At 39.9% G+C, this 24,450-nt stretch overlaps 1 protein-coding gene across 3 annotated transcripts in view; it reads right to left on the minus strand.

The window, feature by feature from the left end:
• Positions 1-24,450, minus strand: part of FLT4 (fms related receptor tyrosine kinase 4) — a 117,753-nt gene that overhangs the window by 78,728 nt on the left and 14,575 nt on the right. For all 3 annotated transcript variants that reach the window (XM_088133844.1, XM_088133842.1, XM_088133843.1), the window contains exon 2: positions 3,328-3,424. In XM_088133844.1, coding sequence (XP_087989970.1) covers positions 3,328-3,424 — 97 coding nt within the window. The remainder of the gene's footprint in view (positions 1-3,327; positions 3,425-24,450) is intronic.

Genomic DNA, 24,450 nt, shown 5'->3' on the forward strand with positions numbered 1-24,450 from the left:
CCTCCAGACTCTGGGTCCTTGGTTCCCAAATGAGATGCAAAAGTTGCTCTCATCAGAAAAGAGGACTTTGGACCACTGGGCAACAGACCAGTTCTTTTTTTCTGTAGCCCAGGTAAGACGCTTCTGACGTTTGTTGTTCAGGAGCGGCTTGACAAGAGGAATACGACATTTGAAGTCCATGTCCAGGATCCATCTGTGTGTGGTGGCTCTTGATGCACTAACTCCAGCCTCAGTCCACTCCTTGTGAAAGTCCCCAACACTTTTGAATGGCCTTTTCCTGACAATCCTCTCCAGGCTGCGGTCATCCCTGCTGCTTGTGCACCTTTTTCTACCACACTTTTCCCTTCCACATAACCTTCTATTGATGTGCTTTGATACAGCACTTTGGGAACATCCAACTTCTTTTGCAATTACCTTTTGGGGCTTTCCCTCCTTATGGAGGGTGTCAGTGATGGTTTTCTGCACAACTGTCAGGTCAGCAGTCTTTCCCATGCTTGTGATTCCTACTGAACCAGCTTGAGAGACCATTTAAAGGCTCAGGAACCCTTTGCAGGTATTATGGATTCATTAGCTGATTAGAGTGGGACACTTTGAGCCTAGAATATTGAACCTTTTCACACTATTCTAATTTTCTGAGATTGTGAATTTGGGGTTTTCATAAGCTGTACGCCATAATCATCACAATTATACCAAAGTAAGGCTTGACATATCTCGCTTTGCATGTAATGCGTCTATCTCATATATTGGTTTCACCTTTTGAGTTGCCTTACTGACATAAATGAACATTTGCATGATATTCTAATTTTTCGAGTTTCACCTGTAGTATTCCCCCTTGAGTTCCTATGTGGACCACGAACCTATCTCCAAATATCTGTGAAATATGAAGATAAGAGTTGCTTCATATTCATCTGAAATATGTTTACATCTATGGTCCCATCACAGCACCCTCCCTGTCTGAAAGTTGCATATTTCTGTATTTCAACTTCCTCTCTCTCTCTTCAATATGAATCATGTCTATGAAGGTGTTCCACTAGTCCAGAGAATTACCTGTGAATCCCTGCTGGCAAAATTAAACATACATGAAGAAGTAGAGAATATATTTTAGATCAAGAAGCTGTTGCAACAGGAAGATAATAAAAATGGCAGTAGCCATAATGGGCAAGGAATGACTCTAAGGTAAGCCTTCTTTTCTGTAGAACCATATTTTCAAGGCATTTTGATTATAGCAGGAAAAGCCCACAGCCAATAACTGAGGAGTAAAAGAGGATGGATTATGTTTTAGGATGTTTATATGTGGCACTTCACAAAGTGTCAATATGGTCTGCACAAAAATCTCAAGATGGGGACACAAACAATGGCTCATTCTTCCACAGTTTTTTTAGCGAACAGGGGATCTGAACTTTGCAGGAGGCAAGGGCTAATGGGCACAAATAATCTTGCAAAATTCTTTTTCAGTGAATGTATAGTTTGGAAGCACAACATAATCATGTTTTGCTCTTGTTGTCTTGATCTGAGTGTATGGGGTCATCGTCTCTTGATAAACTGGATCAAAACAAAGGGAGAGGCTATGCTTTTTGGGAAGATTCCTTTGTGTTTTCCTCAGAGAACAGATCAGCCTCTTTACTTTGGCAAAAGCAACTTTTCATATAAGATTCCAGAATGGAAATTAGAAACTCTCCTGTGCCCTCTGAGACTCTGTCATCTAAATAACTGCTTGATGCAATCTGGACTAAAGATATGTTCACATAACTGCTTTTCTCTCCTTTGGAGGAAATATGAAATAAAAGGCTTTATTCACTCAGGGGATAGGAAATGTTGCTACACGTTTGTTGATGTACATCAGAACTTCCTAATACAATGAAACTGCATGACCACTATATAGTAATTAAATATGCATATACTTGAATGAACACTGATTTTTAGGGCTTCTCTAAAGTAGGAACCTAGACAAGATTCTACCCCCCATCATTGGGGGGAGATGGGTGGGGAGAAATTTAATAAATAAATAAAATAAATAAATAAGATCTATACTGGAGCTTGTTGAGTTTGTGAGGCATCACAGTGTTGGATTTCGTTTTAATCACAATAGATGCCTTTTTCCCCTTAACCATTTTTACACCCAATTCTATTCTCTCCCATTATTCTGTATCAAACCTCCACTCAGCTTTCCTATTTAAGACTATCACAAATACTGTCATAAGATCAAATAATACACATTTTGCTATGCTCAGAAGCCACACTCTTTCTATAAATTTAGTCTGGGGACAAAAAGTGATTGAGAATTGTATAAGGAGAATGAATTGAGAATCTATGGCATTTGCTTCATGAATGAGGAAAATGTCCCAGGGATGGAATAGAATATGTGTTTAGCTTTATTCTTATGGAAACCTAACTTCCAAACAAACTGGTGGGAAGCAGAATTAAACTGAGGCTGCTTTTGAAGAAATGCAGCCAAAATATGTAAGCTATTGTAAGTTTCTATATTAACGTTTATTATTAGCTGTTTGAACTTATGAGTAGGTGTAAATTCTAAATCAATGTATAATTAGTGTTAGATACTATGTCTATACTGCACAAGAGGTATATAAATATAAATATTCAACTGTTTGTAATTAGAAAATAGAGAAACTGTTCTTGCTAATAAACAGATCATGACTATGCTGACAAATTCAGATACATCTTAGATGCCCCAACAGGGCAAAAATCTGGCAGGTCAATGCTATGCACATTATTGATCCCGGTTTCCTCAAGTGGAAGGCCAATCCAAATATCTCCATTTCAAGTTGCTATAGCAAAGTACAAAACGTTATCCTTTATTTTAGACACAGTGCCAAATTGGTTGGAAACATGAATAAACACATGTATTTCCTACCCCTCTCCTACATAGGTAACTTTCTCCGTTATTCTGTCATTATGTCTTGGATCTATGCAGTGTTCAAAGGAGGTGACAAATTTGAAATACAAATAAATAAATACATTTGCAGTAGAGAAGCCTTGGATGAAGTGAATTACTTTAGCTACTTTGCAACATGTCTCCTCCATGAAAGTTGTGATATCAGGCCCATTTTACCATAAAAAATGGACACTTCAACTAGGATTAACATTGTCCTTTGCTGCCTGGGTTTTGCAGCCCAGATATGGCAACCCAAGTTACAAGTCTATTTCAGGTATTCATAATGAATCAACTTAAATTCAGTCTTTTCAGCTATGCTGAAGATGACAGGAGGTCTCCACCATTTCCAGTGCCTATGAATACTCTTTCAGAAACGATGGCCACATCACAAACAGATGAGGCAACAAGAAAAAGCATTTTTATTTGGCTCTTACCTGCAAGTAATATTTAAGGTCTCCTTAGCATTGATAATATATTCCTCTTCTGTGATGCTAAGAATGGGTGGAGTCATAGAATAGCCACTAACCAGATCTAGGGAGAGAAAGAAAGAAGTTCACTTAATAGATTATCCACTGATGCACTCTTTAACATTGGTATTTACTGCATCAGTTCTATCATACACATGTCATGGAGTGGCTTCATTCAACCAGGCCTTCTATTTCTTAGCTTCTGAGTCCAGACAGGATATGCCAGATGCTGCCACACGTCATTAAAAATTTTTATATAGACCAGGATAAAACAAGAGACATCAAGTTCACTGAATATAAAACCCATAAAGTGTGCACATTCTGCTTCTTTTGCACACACCTATACACAGTGTAAGGGTGGAGGGATATTGTTACCGAGGACAGGCACTCAATGTTTGATGACTAGTCTAGCAGTATAGAAGGTAGAAGTATCTTAACTATTCTGATTGTTGCAGAATCTTGTCCCAATATGACACCACGGTGCCAGTTCTAATGATCAAGGATCCTATATTTCTAAGTGTGGATAGTGTGGATTTGATTTAGTGTATTTTGTAATTGCAGTCACTGCAGTTTGTAAACCATTATTGTTTACAATATAGTTTACCTATAAATTCAACTAATTTTGGCTTGTTTAACAGTTAAGGTTAAAAATCCCAGCCATCATGTCTGAACCCTGCTATGGGTTCAGCCTTTTCTTGAGTCTTTTCTTTTCACACTGCTTGTTATCATAAATATGGACTGTCAGCCCTATAATACTGTGCCATGCATTTATTTATTTGTTTGTTTTTATTTATTTTTCACATTTATATAGCCACCTATCTCACACAAAGTGACTCTGGGCAGTGTACAACAATTAAATAAAACAACGAATAGATAAAAAAATAATCACTATAAAAAGATAAAAGTATATTTATGCATGTTACAATCCTAGAATGTTCTTCATAAATTAGTCCTTTTTAGACCTTTGGCAAATGGAATCATGGAAGAAAATAGGTTGCCTAACTCTGTCCCTTTGCCTCTGACCACCTTATGCTGTCAGAGAAAGTCTGGAGACAGGCCATAACCATAGTTGCCTGAACATGGTTACAGTGCTCCACACAATCAAGATCTCTGTGCAGAAACCTGCATTTTCACAGGAAACAAACTGCTCAGATTTAAAGACAAGTAACTTTGCCAAGACTCTGTTCTGAACCCTAAAGACCAGATTATGTACATACTCCAACAAAATACCACTTGTGCAGAAGGTAGAGTCCTGTCTTCAGATACAAGGGTACTGCGAGTTCTGTGTTGGAAAACACAACGTAGGTACTAGCATTCCTTCTTTCCAGCAGGAAAAATTCTGAGAAGGAAACAGCCTTTTATTAAAAGTTTTGGAAGATCTAAGATCTAAGTTCTAAATGGGAATAAAATAATGTAATATTTATAAATATTATAAATAAAACAATGTTTGTTTTTCAGTTACGCCATGGCCAAAGGAACTTTAAATATTTGCAGTTCTTGGCCAGTGTATGCTTTCGTGTATGAAAATGGGAGGCTGAGGGAACAGCAGTGTAAAAAAAAAAAACAATCCCTGCCTCTACCCAAAATCAAGATGAATTGCAATCTGGAAAAATAGGTAAGAAATTTCAGAGAACTAAAAAAAGTGTATTTGGGAACTAGATTCCCCATAGGTTGGTGAGAAATGTGTCAGTATCACCCTAGTTATAAGAATGTTTTGCCCCAAATGTGGCTTTTTAAGAGACATTCTTGCTCTAAAAAAAAAATCTTCCCAGACATTAGTAAAAGCAAGGCTATTTGATTAAGGTTGATCCACTTCTATAGACACATCATCAGTCTGACACACCTTCTTCTGACTGACTAACCTGCTCATCTCCCAACCATGCTTTTCCTGTATGAAATGGTAGGAAGGAGGCAGAACCTTCCTGGATTGTTATAGTGTTGACTATCTGTTGTTTTTTGATCCTTTACTCAAGGCATTTAGAATCCAGTTTGAAGCTGACTTCCCAAAAGAAACAAACCACACACTCTATTATGGTAGGCAGCAATACTTGAGATACATTAAGGCCAAATACTATGACGTTTGCAGATTGCTGTAATGCAGGTACTTGAGTGGTAATTGACTAGGACTCATAGAGAGCGAGCACCAGCTGAAACACTTAGGTGGTTAGGCTGTCACAAGGGACCCTGATTTGTCCAGTGGAACTAAAGAGTGATACAAAAACAAATGATGCTGTTATTAAAGCTACGTGGATCCCAGTCTGTCCTTTGCCCTAAGGGAAGAGAGTAAGCTGCTTGCAGTGCAGTATAAATGTAGTAACAAATATAAATATGTCACAAGAATTATTTTTCCCTGCCTAGTTATGCTTAATGCTATCAAATTTGGAACACAGGAAGTTGCGATATGGAAATGCCCTTAGAAGCCTATCTGACTAAACAAGAATTTTTTAAAATGGGAAAACAACCTTGCTGTACAAAATTAGTAATTTTCAGCATATTTAGCTATAGCATAGGACAGACCAGTTTGATTTCCTGTGGCACAATGCTGCATATAACCAGACAGCCCAGAAACAAGGAGAAGCAGAACTTAACTTCTGTTAAGCAGAAGTCTCCCTTTGATCACACACTGATTACATCATGGGAAGATTAAACAGTTTTTTCTTCCCATGTGGGAGCTCCCAATGGGTCCATGTGAAAACTATTGGTATGTTGTGATGTGAATTAACTCTTGAATTAAATAAACTAAGAGAATATCCAGATGATGCTCTTATTGTGTAATCTCCCTGCCTCATTTGCAGAATGCTATAAGGGAATCCAGATGTTGTCTTCTATTTGCAACTCCCTTGCATTTTCCCACCTTTTCTTTTATCCTTTTTCTTACCATAAATATTCCATTGCTAAGAAAAAGATGAAACACTTGCATAATGTATTCACCTGGAAGCAACCTAAACCTGTTCTTTCGTGTGAGCAGATACATGGATTATTTCTTTGATCCTCATTAATACTGATCACAAAGTTGAGTAGTTAGAATACCTCTACTAACTTATGTTAAGGAAAGCAGAAATTCTGGACAAAGAATTTTATAGCTTTCTGGACCAAACAAAGGCTGAATTCATGGATAGGAAAATACCTATAGCCTAGCAGATGTTGTTGAATTACATCTTTATTTTTTTTATTTTATTTATTCATCAAATTTGTCTCCGCCCATCTTGTGAAATGAGTCTGGGCAGTTTACAACATTAGCCTTGGCTATGATGGCTGTGGCTGTTGGAAAGTGGAATCCAGTAACATTGGGAAGCCATACTTTGCCCAAACCTATATTTATTATTTGTACTGTAATTGCAAATATAAAGGGAATATTATCACTTGCTGAAAGGAGGAGGGCTACTGAGGGAAGTCACTACCTCTTTCAGAGGAAGAATACCATGGAAAATCTTAAGCCCAGCTTAGGCCAAGTCATTAGCTAAAGAAAGATCAAGGATTTGATATTGGTTTTCCTCCTCAGCACTGTAATCTTTTAATGTTGATTTTTTTTTTTTTTACAGTTTTTAACCTTGTAAGCTGCCCAAAGTTGTTTCTGAGTGAGCAGCCTTAGAAACTGACTAAATAAATAAATAAATAAAAAATACATGAAATAAACTTCAGAAAGAATTCATTTGCCAGCTACAATATTCTGCCAGTGGTCAGTATAAGGCTGTGAGGTTGTTGTTGTTGTTTTTAATACTAAAATCAGTTATAAGCCATCATGAGAATAATTTGATTGAAAAGCAGAGTTTACTTTGTCAAGACAATTAAATAACAGCCTTCACACAATGAAAATATTTTTGATGTAACAATATTGCAGGTATGATGTGTGTCCTATACAATCTAGGCTTAGATTAAAAAAGAAACTGACTCCAACTGCTTTGTTAACTAGGACTGAGAAGTAAGAAATATGTATATTACTCTGAGGTTCTTGGAGGAGGGCTGGAATTAAAATGAAATCAACAGAATAAGTAAATAAATTATAATCACTGAAATAAATGAATATAATAACTGCTGGAATCAAAATAATGTTCAGACATAGTTCTTCATTAATAATAGTAACAGTTTTAAAACCTAGCTTAGTTTTCAAACAAGCTCTACATTTTGCCACTAAAATGTCCTGTCTACATGTATTCCTTCACAGGTTAGTGCGTATCCATGTTCATATATCAACCAGTTTGTAAAATGGTAGCTGTAGAATTCAAACAACAAAAAACACACATTCATGTGTTTCCATTTGGGGCTGAAACATGAAACACACATGAACTGTATACTGATGACAGATCCCGGAACATGCAGATGTACCCGTGCAGTATGTATATCCATACATATGCACACAAGTCTATGAATCTTGCAGCGGAGATTAGATCATGATGACAGTGAAAAAAGAAAAACAGTGTGTAGGAACAGTTATGCCTATATTTTCTTTTTTTAAAATCCCAATTTAAAAATGTTTTCAATTTTCCCCCTGCTTTTAAAGTTCTGCAGGATAAAAATGTAGGGTGTTTTTAATTGTTAACTTCTATTTTTCATTAGTTGCATCAATAAAAAAAGCCTCACCCAAGCCAATCTTCTTAAACTAGAAAGGAAAACTTTAAGTACAACAGCATTGCTCAGTTGTTTAGACAACAGCAGCCTTGGCTTCTGTATTCAGAAACTGTTCTGCCAGGCAAGCTGAGTGTGAACACTCCTAACCTTTTTATGGACTTCATGTAAACTGTGGGAGCTCACCAAACTAGTTTTGCACACAGAGAATCCTTCCCTCAGTTCCTCATTGAGAAGGAAATGCAAGTAAAGAAAAAGCCTGTTTCAAACTTGCAGTACTAACTTTAAAGAGAGACAGAGAGAAGAGTGGAAGAAAGGAGAGAAATACAAATGAAAGGGTTAAGCACCACTTTATCCCTGCAGCTATCACTTAACAAGCGTTAGAAGAAGAGAGACCAAACCTTTGGATGTCATACAAAAATGCATTCTTAGCTATGAAAATAAATGAAAACATTTTTTTCAGAAATCCCTTGAAAATATATTTTTAAACCAAAGTATTTCCAATTCATTCCAAATACCAGTCTGTACTCCTAATATCCTGCTGTGGACACATTTTCTTGACTTTGGGACCAATTCTGATGTCCAGAAGACTCAGAACTTTGGGCAGTTGATCATGCCAAAGTGTATCCATAGCAGTGACCATTTCTGCCATTGCTGCCTTCCTAAGAGATATATTGTCATAGCGATGGTTGGATGACGCTATAAATGGTTAGTGGAAATGCGTAGGGGATTTTGTAAATAGCACAATAGGGAATGAAGTAAGGATAATATTTATTATAGCATTAGAATTTCATCTTGCCCTTCATTCAGGAGTTCAAGGTAGCCACATAACACTCCATCCTTCTATTTTTCCCCACAACAACAACCCTGTGTGGTACGTTGGGCTGAGAGAGTGTGACTGGTCCAAAGTTACCCAGTCAGCTTCTCCGGCTGAGGGTGAACTGGAACATCAGTCTTCCTGTTCTTGGTCCAACTCTCTAACTACTGCACCATACTGGCTCTCATGGTGTCTTAATATCATGAAACATTGTGAGAAACAATTTTGCAATGACGTTCTTCCTCATATAAGGTTGGATAAATGTCTTTCTTCCTGCACTGATCTATACAACTGAAGGGTCTGTGCCCCTCTATATATCTTCCAGTTTTGCTGGAATGGCTTCTCTAATAATACTCTTTAAGAGAAGAATTAGACCAGCAAGACAATGAGACAACTGTTCACAATTTTCTTCTAACAGAACAAATTTTTGTCTCCCTATCCCTTTTAAAAAATAGCCCAGAAAACATATTTGGAAAGGCAGCACATAAGTGATCAAATGAATAAACATATAACATTTTCCTTTTTTTCAATGGATGAGGAATTTAAAAGTGAGATCAATTTTAGGTTTTTTTCCATTTTGGAGTGCACCTCCCAAACCTAATAATCTATTTTCTCTTAATATCAAGCAGACTCCATGTCTTTGGTCTACTTGGCTTCAAGCATTTATAGACTAGTTGTGAAAGCCATATCATCACTTCTTGCTTCCTTTAACTAAAGGCAGAGCCTGAAAAACAATGTTGCTGACTGAAATAAGTGTCCATCCATTCTGTTCTGAGAGATAATGAGATAGCTCGATACGGAGATGCTTGTCAGACACAGAACTGGGTGGAGGATACAAGGAAGGATGCAAAGTAACAAAGAAATAAAGCCATCTTTCTCTCTCTCTGCTTTTATGACCTGTTAGTCAACAACACCATGATAGCATTGAGGGAAGAAAGAAAATGTACCGCCTGTGCAGGTTTAGGTTCTGGGATTCCTGCAGATGTATCCTGTCTAATGCTTTCCAAAAGTACAACAGGAAAAGGAACAAACTCTCTATTGGAATACACCATGTGCTGCTTGGGTGGAGAGTGGGTAACAAGGAGGAGGGAGAACAATATAAACAAGGGTGGCATTGACCATTTAGCTTAGAACTCTCTGTCCCATCATTTAGTTCTATACAGTTTCTTCTTTTACAACTGCAAAAGGGACAAGTGTTTCAAAGGCATCTATCCCCAATGTCTAGTTTCTTTACCTAGACGCAACAGCTGGAAGGAAAAGCACCCATTGCATTTAAGATCCTGACCCAGGTTCATATAAAGCTCCAATACAAACGTATCTTCCCAGTCCTCAGCAAGTGAGCGATAAGCCTGGTGCTGAGGCTGTTCTTTCCTCTCTTTCTCACATGCGTGAATCCCAAGAAGCCTTCCCTGTTTGTTAAGACCCAGTTTTCCTTAGATGTCAACATGAATCAGTTTCAACATTTCTTACAACCAGAAAGCCTCCTCAAGTCAGAAATTACAGGAATCTGTGGGTAACAAACCAGGAAAAAGACAGAGCACTGGAGGTAAACATACATTTCCACGTGCATTAGACTGTAAATGTGACTTTTGAATTGAGTGAGAAGCAGTCTGCTCAGAGCAGCGACGTGAAAGCCTGAAAACATCCTGAAGGAAACTTAGTGTAGTGTGGTGAAGAAAGTCCAGATTTTATCTCTCCATACATGTATGTGTATCCCTGGAAAAGGCATGGCAACTTTAAGGTATTGCTAATAGTTATTGCATTTCTACTTCTGCATGCTCCAAAACAGCTTTTGGAGATCAAATCTAAAGTGCTGCACGATCTCATTATAAATATTTATTGAATGCATGCTTGCTATTTTGACTATAAAGTTATGATGGTGGGGTGCAGGTTAATTTATATCACTAAATGATGTGCAACGTATGCACCTTTGGCTTAGAGCATCCAAGGTTCAAAGTAATGCCTTATAGGCTCTAGATTTGGAGGTCAAATTTGCTTTAAAGTGACAGCAATATTGTAAACCAGCCTTCCCCAGTCTGGGGCACTTCAAATGTCTTTGATTACAATCCCTCTTATTCCACCCAACATAAGCAGGTATGATGGGTGGGAATAGTCCAGCAGATCTATGTTGCTAGGCTGAAGAAGGTTGTCTTAGGGCCAAGGTGTATGACCTAATGCCTCAGGACTACATGCAGAGCCTCCCCGCACTCCCCCCACAAATTTGTGTGCAACCCCATCCAAAAAGTTAACAAGTTGGTTTTTTTTTAATTTGGTTAGATTTTCAGAAGTGATAGAGAGAGAGAGAGAGAGATTGACTGGCCCAAAATCACCCAGGGCTTTGTGCCCGAGGCAGAACAAGATCTCACTGGTTTCTCGGCTGGAGCCTTTAGCCATTACATTAAGATAGCTCTCAGACAGAATCTAGGAAGTTAAAAATCATTGAGCTTATTCGTGAATGAATGATGTATAACTAGTATGTGTGAAACTTAGAATAAGCCATAGGAATGGTAAAGAATGAGACAGTTAATAGTATGTTTGTTTTTGTGATCATTTCCATCATTAATGGGTACCAAGTGTCTGTATCATTTTTGTGAGGTGTAAAATACACAATTTCTACTGTGGCAGCATATAACTTTGCAAATACCAGGTTCATTATATTGAAGTTTAAAATGTGGAAAAAATAATGAAAGATAAGATATGTGCCAATGTTTGGAAATTATTATGCTTGCAATAATCGCATTGTATTTTTACATGCAGATGCTTTAAAATCTCTAATTAGTAGTAGTAGTAATAGCAGCAGTAGTATTTTACAGCTATGGAATAAAAGCTGGTTCTAGGTTGCTTTTGACAGACTGTTGGACTCAGATTTTCTGCACATTCCATTCATAGGACCAGCCTTCCCAGTTCAGTCTCTCTCATTACCAAAGGTAGCTGGGGATGATGGAAGCTTATTAACATGTCTGGATGGCTTCAGGTTATGAAGGCTGCAAAGGATCACATTGATGTCTTACTTCAATCTATTATTTCTCACAATAAAAGGCCCTTAATGTGGGATACTTGAAGAAAGCGGGATTCAGATACTTTAGAATGCCCTTTGCTGTTTGTTTCCAAATTGCACAAGTGTTAGAACTAGATTTAGAGATACCAAGGCTGAATCTGTTTTTTCTATTGAGAGCCTTTCCCCCCTACATTCTCTTATGCCTCCATTTCTTCTTAACCACCCCTCCTTTTTATATTAAATTTAATTTTTATAATGAGTTCCTGAAAAATCGATTTTACTAGGTTGGACATGTCACTTATTCCTGCAAAGCCCAATCTTCCTCTCCTGAGAGTTGATTTTGGCAACAGTCTCTGTTAGTGAACATCATTGATGGACATGCAGATAGTCTGTGTCTCTAGAAAAACAGGGAAATGCTCACATGTGCCTATATGACTCCTGTGCACATAAATGTGCATATATGATTCTAATATTAATTTAATATTTGCAGAGTTAATATGAAAAAAGAATTACCATAATTAAAAAGTCATGCTGCAGTTTCAGTGATACTTGTTTTTTCAAGGTAAGAGCTGGCAGCAGGATATTAAAATAAACAGAATTGAGTTGATGGGATACTTAAAAAAAACACACACACACACAGAATTCCACAGCTGCTCACACTCTATTTCTGGAAACCTGTATTTCCTATGCATTGCTTTTCCTATCCTTGATCTCCCATTTTATGGTTATTTAAGGGGCAAATTGCAAGCAAGGGATCTTTTACAAAGTATTGTTTGTCGTTACTTAAATATTCCTGTTGCCAGCGTTCTTCAGTTAAGAGGTTGCTGATTCAGCATATCTTTTGTAGTGACTATCATTATTACAAGCTTGGGATGTAATCCCTACCTTTTTTGGCAGGCGGGGAAGCTTTGAGTCAGTGTTGACTCCTGGTGACTGCCTGGATTAGTCCCTGCAGTCTTCTTGGCAAGATTTCAGAAGCGGTTTGCCATGGCCTCCTTCCTGGGCTGAGAGGGAGCGATTGGCCCAAGGTCACCCGGGTGGCTTCATGACTAAGGTGGGACTAGAAGTCACAGTCTCCCAGTTTCTAGCCTGGTGCCTTCACCACTACCCCAAACTGGTTCTCAATCCCTACTTTACCCATTCCTTTGTTCTTTGTAGGGATGTCCCATTGCTTGGGGAGAATTAATCTCTCTTATATAACATTTGTTACCTGATTGCTGTAGTAGGAGGCACTCTTGCTGTTCTGACAAATTATAAAATGACTCTTACTAAGGCATGCTCTGGCATTTCCCTGCACTTACAAAGGGCTTTTCCACATGGCGGCCTTAAGTTGCTGAACTCCTGAAACTCCTGAAATAAAGGTGGCAGAATTTCCAGATTCTAACTGCTTCCCCTGCTTTGGCCCGGGTGATGGCTTGCTGTTCGGTCCACACTGTCCTTACTACCACAGCCCCCAGTGGGTGGATTCCCCTGTTTTTTTTACCCCTCCTGGGAAAGTAAGCATCAATTGCTTCCCCTCCCAGGGGTGGGATTTTGAGAACAGGTGATTTCCATTGATGGAGAGTATGACCTCTCTTCCCTCATAGCTGACAACTTCCCATCTGATGTGTCTATTGATGGACCAATAAAAAAGAAAGGAAATGTTGGGAAAATTTGCGTAGGCCTGGAGCATTCTGGGAAGTGAGCAGAAGGTCACTGCAAGCAGCGGAGAAAGGGAGACTTTGTCTTATCAGCTCAAGGTAGCAGCCCATGCTCCTAACAGCATGCAAAAACTTAAAAAAGAAAATAGCTTTTGGGGGCTACACAACTTCCAAGAGGCATATAGATATGGAGAAGGAGGCAAATAACATAGTGACCTGAAAGGTATTTGCCATGTTTGTGTTCCTGCCTGAGGAGGACGTCAACTATACTTGCACCAAATGCAAAGTTATTGTGTTGCTGGAGGAAAACATGGAGGGGCTGGAGCCCCGTTTGGCCACATTGAGACTTATCAGGGAAGATGTGGGGCTTCTGTACAAGGAAGAAGAATGTCCCCAAAAACAACACAGGAATGAAGACATTACCACAGAGAAACAACACAGGAAGGAAGACATTACTTCCTCCTTGGAGGAAGAAGGATAGCAGCATGTAACTCAGAGGACCAAGAAAACCAGGAGATGGTCTCTGTCGATGGAGCTGCACAATCAGATTCAGGCACTCTGACTGGAAAAAGACTTACATACTTCTAGAGAAGGGATTTCACTCAGCATCCCATTAACAGGAAGGAGAGAAGGTCAGAATGTCACAGAGACAAGGAATCTAATGACTCCCTGAAAAAGGCATGTAATGATGATGGGTGACTCACAGCTCAGAGAAACAGAGCTGGCAACCTGCAGACCAGATATGTTATCAAGGGAAGTATGTTGTCTTCTAAGTGCAAAGGTTCAAGATATTTTGCAGAGGCTGACCCAAGTCATCAGACCTATTGACCATTATCTCTTCCTCCTGTTTCATGTTGAAACAATTGACACTGCCAGAAAGAACCTAGGAAGAACATCTAAAGATTACAAGGAACTAGGCAGGAAGGCAAAATAATTTGGCGCACAGGTGGTGTTTTCATTCATACTTCCAACTAATGGTCACGATCCAAGAAAGGATTCTGGAGGTGAACCATTGGCTAAAATAATGGTCTTGTTGAGAAAATTTTGGTTTCATGGACCACAGTCTTTACTACCTACGGGAAAGACTTCTGGCAAGATATGCTTCACATCTCACAAAGCCTGGGAAGAATGTCTTTGGAAGGCATCTTGCTAAGGTCATCTAGAAGGCTTTAAACTAAATCTGTAGGGGGAGGGAGATCATTAACTAGAATCACACTCAAAACATAAGATCAAAAGTAATAAACCTTACAGCAAGGAAGGAAGGGGTAAGAAGGAAGGGGTACTCAAAAATACACCAGGAGATGCAGCAAGGAAACTTAAGAAGAGCTCAGATTCCTGTATACCAATAGGCAGAGTATGGACATGCAGAATTCGAAGTCCTAGTACAGGAGGGTAAATATGATATCAGTAGAACTGAAACTTGGTGGGACAGATCTCAGGATTGGAATACAGTACTGGAAGGTAGAATTTGTTCAAAAGGAACACATCCAACAAAAGGGGAGGTGGAGTCACAATATATGTAAAGAATGTCTACACCTGTATGGAAATTCACAACCTCAACAATGAAAACCCTGCTGAAATTGTCTGGGTAGATATTAAAGGAAAAAGAAACAAGTATGACCTTGTTGTGGATGTGTATGATTGGCCACCCAACACACCAGATAGCCAAGGTATCCAGGAAGCATCATAGTGATAATGGGGGGTTTCAACTACTCTGACATCCACTAGGAATCAAATTGCAGCAAGCAGGAGATCCAATAAATTCTTGACATGCCTTGCAGACTTCAACATCCAAAAGGTAGAGAAGGGAACTACAAGATCAGATATAATTCTTAATTCTTACCAACTTGATTCTTACAAACAAGGACCAAGGGAATGCTGTGGTTGTGGTGTACTTAGACTTCAGAAAGGCATTTGATAAAGTAGACCACAGCCTCTTTCTTGATAAACTGGAACAATGTGTGATGGAGGTCCCACTACCAGATGGATTCACAATTGAACAACCGTAACCAATGTGTGGTCCTTAATGGGTCTATGTCCCCATGGAGGGAAGCATGCAGTGGGATACCTCCAGGTTCTGTCCTGGGCCTAATATTCTTCATAAATGACTTAGATGATAGAATAGAAGGGATGCTCATAAAATTTGCATATGACATAAAGCTGGGGGAGTTGTTGTTGTTGTTTAATCGTTAAGTCATGTCCGACTCTTCGTGACCCCATGAACCATATTGCGCCAGGCCTTCCGGTCCTTCACTGCCTCCCTGAGTTTGCTCAGTTTCATGCTCATTGCTTCAGTGATGCTATCTAACCATCTCATCCTCTGCCGTCCTCTTCTCCTTTTGCCTTCAATCTTTCCCAGCATCAGGGGCTTCTCCAAAGAGATCTCTCTTCGCATTAGGTGGCCAAAGTATCTGAGCTTGAGCTTCATTATCGATCCTTCCAATGAGCAATCAGGGTTGATTTCCTTTAAGATTGACTGGTTTGACCTCCTAGCAGTCCAGGGGACTCTCAAGAGTCTTCTCCAGCACCACAGTTCAAAGGCATCAATTCTTCGGCGCTCCGCCTTCTTTATGGTCCAGCTCTCACAGCCATACTGGGGGAGTGGGGATTGCTAACTGGGGGAGAGGGGATTGCTAACACTCCAGAAGATAGGCTTAACATTCAAAGGGATCTTGATAGACTTGAACACTGGGTCCTGTCCAACAAAATGTTGGTTAATTGTGAGAAATGTCAGGTTCTGCACTTAGGCAGGAAGAGCCAGATGCACAGGTACAAGATGGGTGATACATGGCTTAGCAGTAGTTACTTGCAAGAAGGATCTGGGTTTCTTGGTAGACTACAGATTAAGCATGAGCTTGCAATGTGCTGCAGCTGCCAAAAGAGCCAATACAATTTTGGGCTGCATCAGTAGAGGTATGGTGTCAAGATCACAGGAAGTGATAGTAATGCTCTATGCTGCACTGGTCAGACCACAGCTGGAACACTGTGTCCAGTTCTGGTCACCACAATACAAAAAGGGTACCGAGGAATGGGAAAGAGAGTAGAGAAGAGTGACAAAGATGGTAAGGAGCTTGGAGGCTAAATCCTAGAGAAAGTGGTTAAAGGAACTTGGTATGTTTAGCCTAAAGAAGAGAAGGCTAAGGGGAGACATGATAGCAATCTTCCAAACATGAAGGGAAGTCACAGGAAAGAGGGTATGGATTAATTCTTCAGAGCACCTTAAGGTAAGGCAAGAACCAATGAGTAGAAGCTTTACAAATTTGAAATTTTCTGACTGGGAGAACCATTTAGCAATGGGACAGCCTGCCTCTTGAAGTCATGATTGCTCCACCATTGGAAGTTTTCAAAAAAAGATTGGCTGGGGGTGGGTAGAGGATGACATGAATTCTTCCCCTTGAGAAGTGAATAATGGCGAGCACTTACACTGGCGCATGTAAGTCTTGGGGATCAACTGTAAGTGGTTGTCCATAATTTGTATTTATTACAATGAATAAGCAAAACAAGAACCCAGCTGATTAACAGTACAGAAAATATCCTTATAAAGTAAGTAATATGCCAGTGAGTACAACCTTTCCACTCTTTTGGATTAACCTTATCACTGAAACTTTAGGACTTCAAAAACATACCGATCTACTTCATATATCTAATGTTTGTAAATAATAGTTTAGGGTTTAAAAGGTTGTGTGAATCCATCCATTAATAAACTATAATTAAAGAGACCATTCATGAAGTGATTTGCATACTCATAATTTCACCCTGCTGCAAATTCAAAGCAGATTGCTCTCAAGTACTGAATGGAATTAGCAGCTGTAGGAAGAAAGGACTCAAGAATCCCTTGAAACTGTAAGAATTGCAGTATAATTATGTGATATGGAAAAGAGACTTATTCTTTAGTTTGCAGATAGGTGGCTGAGAGCTCAGAACTCAATGCTTATCAGTAATACAGCCTTCAGAGAAACTTCACATTCTGGCCAGCGCCAATACAGCTAAAACTGCAAGTGAAATTTTGAAAAACATTTCCATTCATCACCATTACAAAAAACAGACGTCAATTTAGGATTTGATGGGGGATTTGCAAAGTTACCACAAACTTGAATATATTGAAGATAAAGAGGGTTGAAATTATTTATAATTAAAGATTACTGCATGTGGTTCAAAATACTGAGGGAAGACTTTATAACTGTACTTTTGTCCCCACCCCGTTAATTAGATTTGCTGGAACTTCTGTGTAAGAAACAGACATTTCCATTTGCTGCTGAGCACTGTACCTTATTCATGAACTATTATGTGTCATTATTCCAACAGGGTACAATGTACCCTCAGTTATATAGCATAGATACGTTTAATGCAGCAGACAAAAGCTGGTTATCAAGATTCATTTAAGGTGGTGGTAACCCTGCTTCATAAATATTCTTGCAAAAACTTTGCACCATATTTAGTAAGAATGCTTGCACTCTGCTGCCTGATTCTTTCACTTAAATTTCTACAATAGAGGATTCCTTCAGCATAACAAATCTTTTCTGTAAATAAATAAAAGAGTTATTTCTTAGTGATCCAGGTTATTGGCAATCCACGGTGACTTGGTTCGCACATTATCCTATGGCATGATTTAACCATGTTTTGTTCAATAAATCACAATTGGCTAGGTTCAGGCAATATGCAAGCCAAAAAGAAGAAATCAAAATGTGTGAAATTTGCATACGTTCTTCCTCGTTTCTTCTAATGTGTGATATTTGCTTCTCTATTTTTTTACTATAAATTTCTCCTATGTGTTCAGTTCCAGACTGCACCCTTTTCCCCTCTGGTGGTTGCAGAAACATCTCATTCTTTCTGGGGCTGGTGTCAGCCCTAGCTGCTTGGCTGTGTCCAGCTCCCCATGCCTACTTCCAACAGCTATTATAATCTATGGATGACCACTCAAAGACTCAGGATTTCTGCTGCTGGCAGGATATGTCAGAGACAGAGTGACAGAAAGGCCCTGTTTCCTCAACATGCTCAGTAGGCCCAAGTGAGTGGACAAACTCAGTCATGAAGTCTTCCTGGTGTGTAGGCTTCCAGGTGTTTTTAAAAGCTTTTCTTCCTGCAGGAAATTTCTTGCACCCTTCTTCCTTGCTCTCAGTATGCTTCAGCATTTTTTTGCATTTTCCTCTCCCCAAATAATTGTCAGAATTGCTGATTAACAAGGTGTCCTTCCAGCAAAGTACTTAACTTATACTTTGTCCTTCTCACTCAATATCTTTCCAGTTCACTAACGATTGATTGATTGATTGGATTGATTCAATTTATAGAGCTGCCCATCTCACATTTGTGACTCTGGGTGGCTTACAATTAAAATATAAATAATACTAAAAAATAAAAAAATAAAACAGCCATACAAAAAAACATTAACAACATTTAAACAATTAAAAGTCATACAGTACAATCACCAGGAAAGCACAGCCATTCAAGAACTGTACAGCCATTTTATGGGCTCCACACCACTCTCTGATCCCCAGGCCAGATGGTAAAGCCAGATCTTCAGGCCTTTCTGGAAGGTGATCACGGTTGGGGCCAGTTGGACCTCGGGGGTACTGATGTTCCATAGGGTAGGTACAGCAGCAGAAAAGGCCCTCCTCCTGGAACCTGCCAGATAACACTCTCTAGTGGACAAAACTTGCAACAAGCCTCTTCTGCTGGATCTGATGGGATGGGTAGATGTCACTGGGGAGACGTGATCCCTCAAATAACCTGGTCCCATGCCACATAGGGCTTTATAGATTATCACCAGCACCTTGAACTGGACCCAGAAGCAAACTGGTATCCAATGCAGCTTGTGAAGCAGAGATGTAACGTGTGCAGATCTAGATGTGCACATAACTGCCTGAGCCACTGCATTTTGCACCAACTGAAGCTACTCTTCAAGGGCACCCCTATGTAGAGCACATGACAGTAATCCATACAGGAGGTGACCAGAGCATGAGTGACTGAGCCTCCCAATCCAGGAATGGGAACAACTGGTGCACAACTCGAAGATGTGCAAAGGCTCTCCTAGCCACAACTGCCACCTGCTCTTCAACCTCCAGATTGTGTGCCAGGTCTGTCTGGTGCAACCCCATCAAGAACCAAAGTCTGCTGGTGCAACCCCATCAAGAACCAAAGATGGTAAATTCCTAGATCCCCATGGCCCCAAAACCCAAAGCCACTCAGAATTGAAACCACTGGTTGATTTTGCCCCAGAATTATTGTTCAAGTCTTTAGGAGGTTCCTCATGACAGCTTGAATTTTCCTTGATACAGTCTATGGGGATGCTGGTGATGTCAGTAACTAGTGTATTTTTAAAGCTAATTTGCCTGTTACAACTCCACCTAGAGAAAAAAACCTTTGCCCTCAAACTATGGATTTCATAAAGAACTTCTCGTTTCACAGTATTCTGTTTGATTCTACAGCTGAATTCACACATCACATTAAATTGTGTTTTACTGAAAGAAACACCTCATTACGTGTGAACCCAGTCTATATTGCTCTGCATTTAATATTGATATACAAAGGCCTCCAGATACTGTTTGCTGTTTCATCCAATTCTGGGATGTCTGTTTCAGTCCATCTCTCTTACAATGGCTGAAGTAGATGTAGCTGGATTATGATTGATGCCTCAGGCAGAAGCACTTGATAAACCAGTGGAGAATGGTTAGAAAGGAGATTAACACAAATTATTGTCCATACTCAGCAGAGGGAAAGGGAGCAGGAGGGAGAAGGAGCAGTTTTGGTGATGGGAATGAAATCCATTAAAAAATTAAACAAGGGAAATGGCATTTCCTTTCTCAGTTCTCCCTTTTCCCCCTTATTTGCCTCCAAGTTGATCTCTGAGCATTTCCAGATATTAGTGAATAAGTTGGCAGCCAACTCAATGTCTAGACAGCCCTTTGGGTTAGTTCCTTGTGTCAACAAGAACAGAGGTTATTGCTGACTAGTGATGTCAGCACCAGAAATGTCAGGACAAGGCCACAGATTTTGCTTTCCTGCTTCTGAGTTTGTGTGCTCTTCCGTTTCTCCTTTGTAGATGTAGTAACTGGAACTGTACTACAGACCTGCCCCCTGCCAAATCATTGGGTCAGATATGGACAGTCTGTCCACATCAGCAATATTTTCCAGAGTTGCATTTGGTCCTTAATGTTCACAGAGGCCACATTTCCCACTGGAGAAGAAAAGGAATAAAATAAACACCCTAGTTAATGAAAAGAGCCAGTTTGGTATAGTGGTTAAGGCATCAGGCTAGAAACCAGGAGACTGTGAGTTCTAGTTCTACCTTCGGCATAAAGCCAGCTGGGTGACCTTGGACCAGTCACTCTCTCTCAGCCCTATGAAGGAGGCAAGGGCAAACCACTTCTGAAATGTTGCCAGGAAAACTGCAGGGACTAGTCCAGGCAGTCACCAGGAGTCAAAAACTGACTCAAAGGCACCAAAAAAAAAAAAAAAAGTTAATGAAACCGTTTAGGGATTGTGCACGTAGGAACATCTTAGCTTGTTTCACACACAAGCCCCCCAACACCTAATCTTCACAGATGGCCTAGAAGGATACCATGGTTAATAGTACCAAATACTGTTGGAAGATCTAATAGGACTAGGGGAGCCACACTCTCTATATCTAGCTCTTGACAAGAGTGACCAATGCAGGAGTCTGATACTCAACTATGAAGGATTTAAGTAATCTATTTCATCCAGGATTCTTTGCAAATGTAATCCAAAATCTTCCCTAAAAGTGGAATATTGGAGACTAGGCAGAAATTGTTAAATTCTGTTGGATCAAAGGGGGTCCTCTTCTGACAGGAATGAACCATTGCCTCTTTAAAGGTGGCAGTTACAACCCCCTTCCTCAGAGAGACATACTGTAATCACCCACAAATCCAATGATTTGCCCAACTTGCATCTGCCTGCAGCAACTAGGTCAGGGAAGGATCAAGCCTACAGATGGCCAAACTCATGCTACAGTATTCAGGATTCTGTCTACTTCCGTACATTCCACAAAGCTAAAGGAGTTCTAGATAAACTTGCAGGACACTACCCGGTTAACCTCATCTGGTCCTGTCAGCATGGTGTCTCAATCTGACTAAATTCAGCAAAACACCTTGCTAATCTGCCCCACGGTCTGAAGAAAAAAAATGTTCCGTCCATCCTTCCCCCACACTTTAAACAGCACTGCTGGATGACTTTCTGCTCATGCAGTTACTGATGCTTTGCTGCCTTTATCGCCACAATGCAGGCCTCAGTGCCTAAGCATTTGCATTCATTTCTTCTGTTCGGCCACAGATGCTCTGGGTGTCACTTCCGCTGCTTTGTATCCCTTAGTGTATCCTCAGTAAACTAGGGAGTCCCTAGGATGTACAGTCAGAGAGAGGCTGCCCAGAGACAGTCACATCAAGTATCCTCATTGCCTCTATGTTCCAAAGGCTGATGGAGCTTGTGATGGAAACCAGCCTGTCCAGTCATTAAGAAAACCCTAATGTATTTGCTGTAAACCAAACAGATCCATAAGGTGCCTGGGATGGACCAACATAATCATAGTCCTTGTCCCTTGAAGAGGCCAGTAGCAATGATTAACCATAGACTGACCAGAAAATGACATGACCATAGCAAAGGAATAATTGCAGTGTCCTGTATCTTCAGATCATGTACTGTCTGTTCTGAACTAAAAACTAAATCTAGAATGCATAAGCCTGTACGAATTGGGCCAAATATCAACTGGGATACGCACATGGTTTCAATCGGAGGCCAGGGATTCCTGAGCTACTTAATCTTCCACCCTCAGGGTACAGAGACTAAAACTCCCAGTCCTAGCAGCTTTTTTAAAAAATAAAAACCAGAAATAGCCATAGCTTTAAGTTGCATCTGTTTTCATCCAGTATGAGAACGATGTAGAATTAAGGCATGGATTAAGATGGCCAGTCTTAATGCAGGCACACTACAAAAGAGTAATGTCACTAAGAAACAAAATGCAAGTATAAACACGCTTAGGAGAATTTGAGGTTTCTAAACAGGTGTGTTCTTGCACAGAGATAAGGAAGCAATCACCTTTTAAATATTATATTGTGTTTATCTATCTATCATATACATTTATATGGTCACCCAACCGACACGACTCTAGAAGGCTAATCGTCAGCAGAATAAAAATAATCATGCATTAGAACAAAGTATGTCGAAAGAGCATATCGCTCCCATGTTGTTCCCAGCAGAAGAACATACAATCATCACACCAAGACTGGCTTACTCAGATCTTTCACACCAGCAAGGCTGGGGGGGGGATGCTGCTCCAGAGGGCAGGCACCTAACAGAGAAGGCATGCTTCTTGGCACCCATTAGATGGCATTAATAGAGAGGACCTGAAGCATCCCATTGTGCCAAAATTCATGGGATATTATTGGACTATATATACTACCTTTAGCTGCAGGTTCCATTTGTACACCCATTTTCCAATATATTGCAGGAAGGAAGTGGAATCTGACTATCCAGCATTTCTTATGAGATGCTCACATGAGTTCTTGCCATTTTCCCATCTTACTCATTTGTTGTACCCAGAAAAATAATGCATTTTGAAACATGTAGCACTGAAGCAGGAAATGCAGATTCTCAAGATTGTTCCCTACATTGAAGGTAAAGAAGGTCCAGATCAGCAACATCAAGACAATTATTACATTCTCCATGCGAACATAATGCAGACGGTCCTCTACTTACAAACAGGTTACATTCCAAGAGGCTGTTCGTAAGTCCATTTTGTTCATAAGTCCAACCAAGTATAAAAAACATGCCTCCCAATGCATGATGGTGCTGCCAAGCGTACATATGCAGCGCGCCGTAAACTAACCCTTTCCTGCCTTCTGGGACCGTCTAAGTTGGAGTTGTGGACAGGGTTCGTACTGGTGAAAGTTCATAAACCAAAAGTTCATAAGTAGAGGACTGTCTGTACACTAAATGTAAGTCAGTGCAATTTCAATACTCCACAGATGTCTGCTTTATTTGTGACTTTTAAAATTACTGTCTTGCACTTGGATCACACTTGTAGGACTATACGTAGAACTATAATAATTAACACAATAAGTAGAAATAAGTATTAGAACTAAAAGAAACGATGTATTCAAAACACGTAATACTCTAAAATCAAATGCATGCACCTCTATGCTACATACATTATATCTGCAATATTTCATTAAACAAACTTTAGAAACATATAATGTATAAGCTGATATCCAGCAGATTGAATCTCGTCTTTCCAGCACTAGCGCCCATGCTGGCTGGAAGATAGGAGAGGTGTCTAACATTCACCAACTTTATTAACAATGTTGTTTGTCTTCTGAATTATATTTAATTTGGCCTAACAACACAATTTTGCAGGTACTTTACATAATTTTCCATTAAAAAAAACAATTTAACAAGGTATATGGCTTGCTCACCCCACCGTTTGGATCTGTTTATGTCATACTTTCACACATTACAATATTTGTCAATCTCAGAAACAGATGGGGGCTCTAAACTTCCCCAAATTTGGCATAGGTTGATGGAAAGCAGCCTTGTAATGCATAGTCTTGAAAAGTCAGATAGGTGTGCTCACCTAGGGGCATAGTGCTGCATTTTGAATATGTGGTTCTGACTCCAGGCATTCCTGGCATATTGTCAGGTATTATGAATAATGCTTTGTGATTAGAGTAGGGAAAGGCTTGGGGGAGGGAGCAACAGTGACTTCTGTCTTGAATATGTTTGCTCATGTGCGTAAAGAACTGCACAGCCAAGCATTTCCAGCACTATACCAGTTGCCAGCTTTGCAGCGCCCTCTAGGGTTTGGCCCAGGGAACAGCATCCGTTCCTTTGCCCTGCATTCTCTTGCCTGTTTATCTTTCGGCATTTCTTTCTGGCCTCTCCAGGAAGCTCCCTCTCATCACCCTGCCCCCCCCCCCACTTCACTCCAGTCTCGTTTCCTGAGTTCTCTGGCCAGGTTTAGCCTTCATCATTGCTAGGCCACGTTTGCATTTCACTCGGTCAGCTTTCCTTTCCCTTCCTCCAATGCCTCCCCCTCCCTGCTCCATCCTCTCAGAGAGATG

Source organism: Python bivittatus, unplaced genomic scaffold (genome assembly GCF_059951505.1).
Source record: "Python bivittatus isolate LINGU-HERP-01145 unplaced genomic scaffold, Pbiv_v1 ctg000080_np1212, whole genome shotgun sequence".
Taxonomy (NCBI): domain Eukaryota; kingdom Metazoa; phylum Chordata; class Lepidosauria; order Squamata; family Pythonidae; genus Python; species Python bivittatus.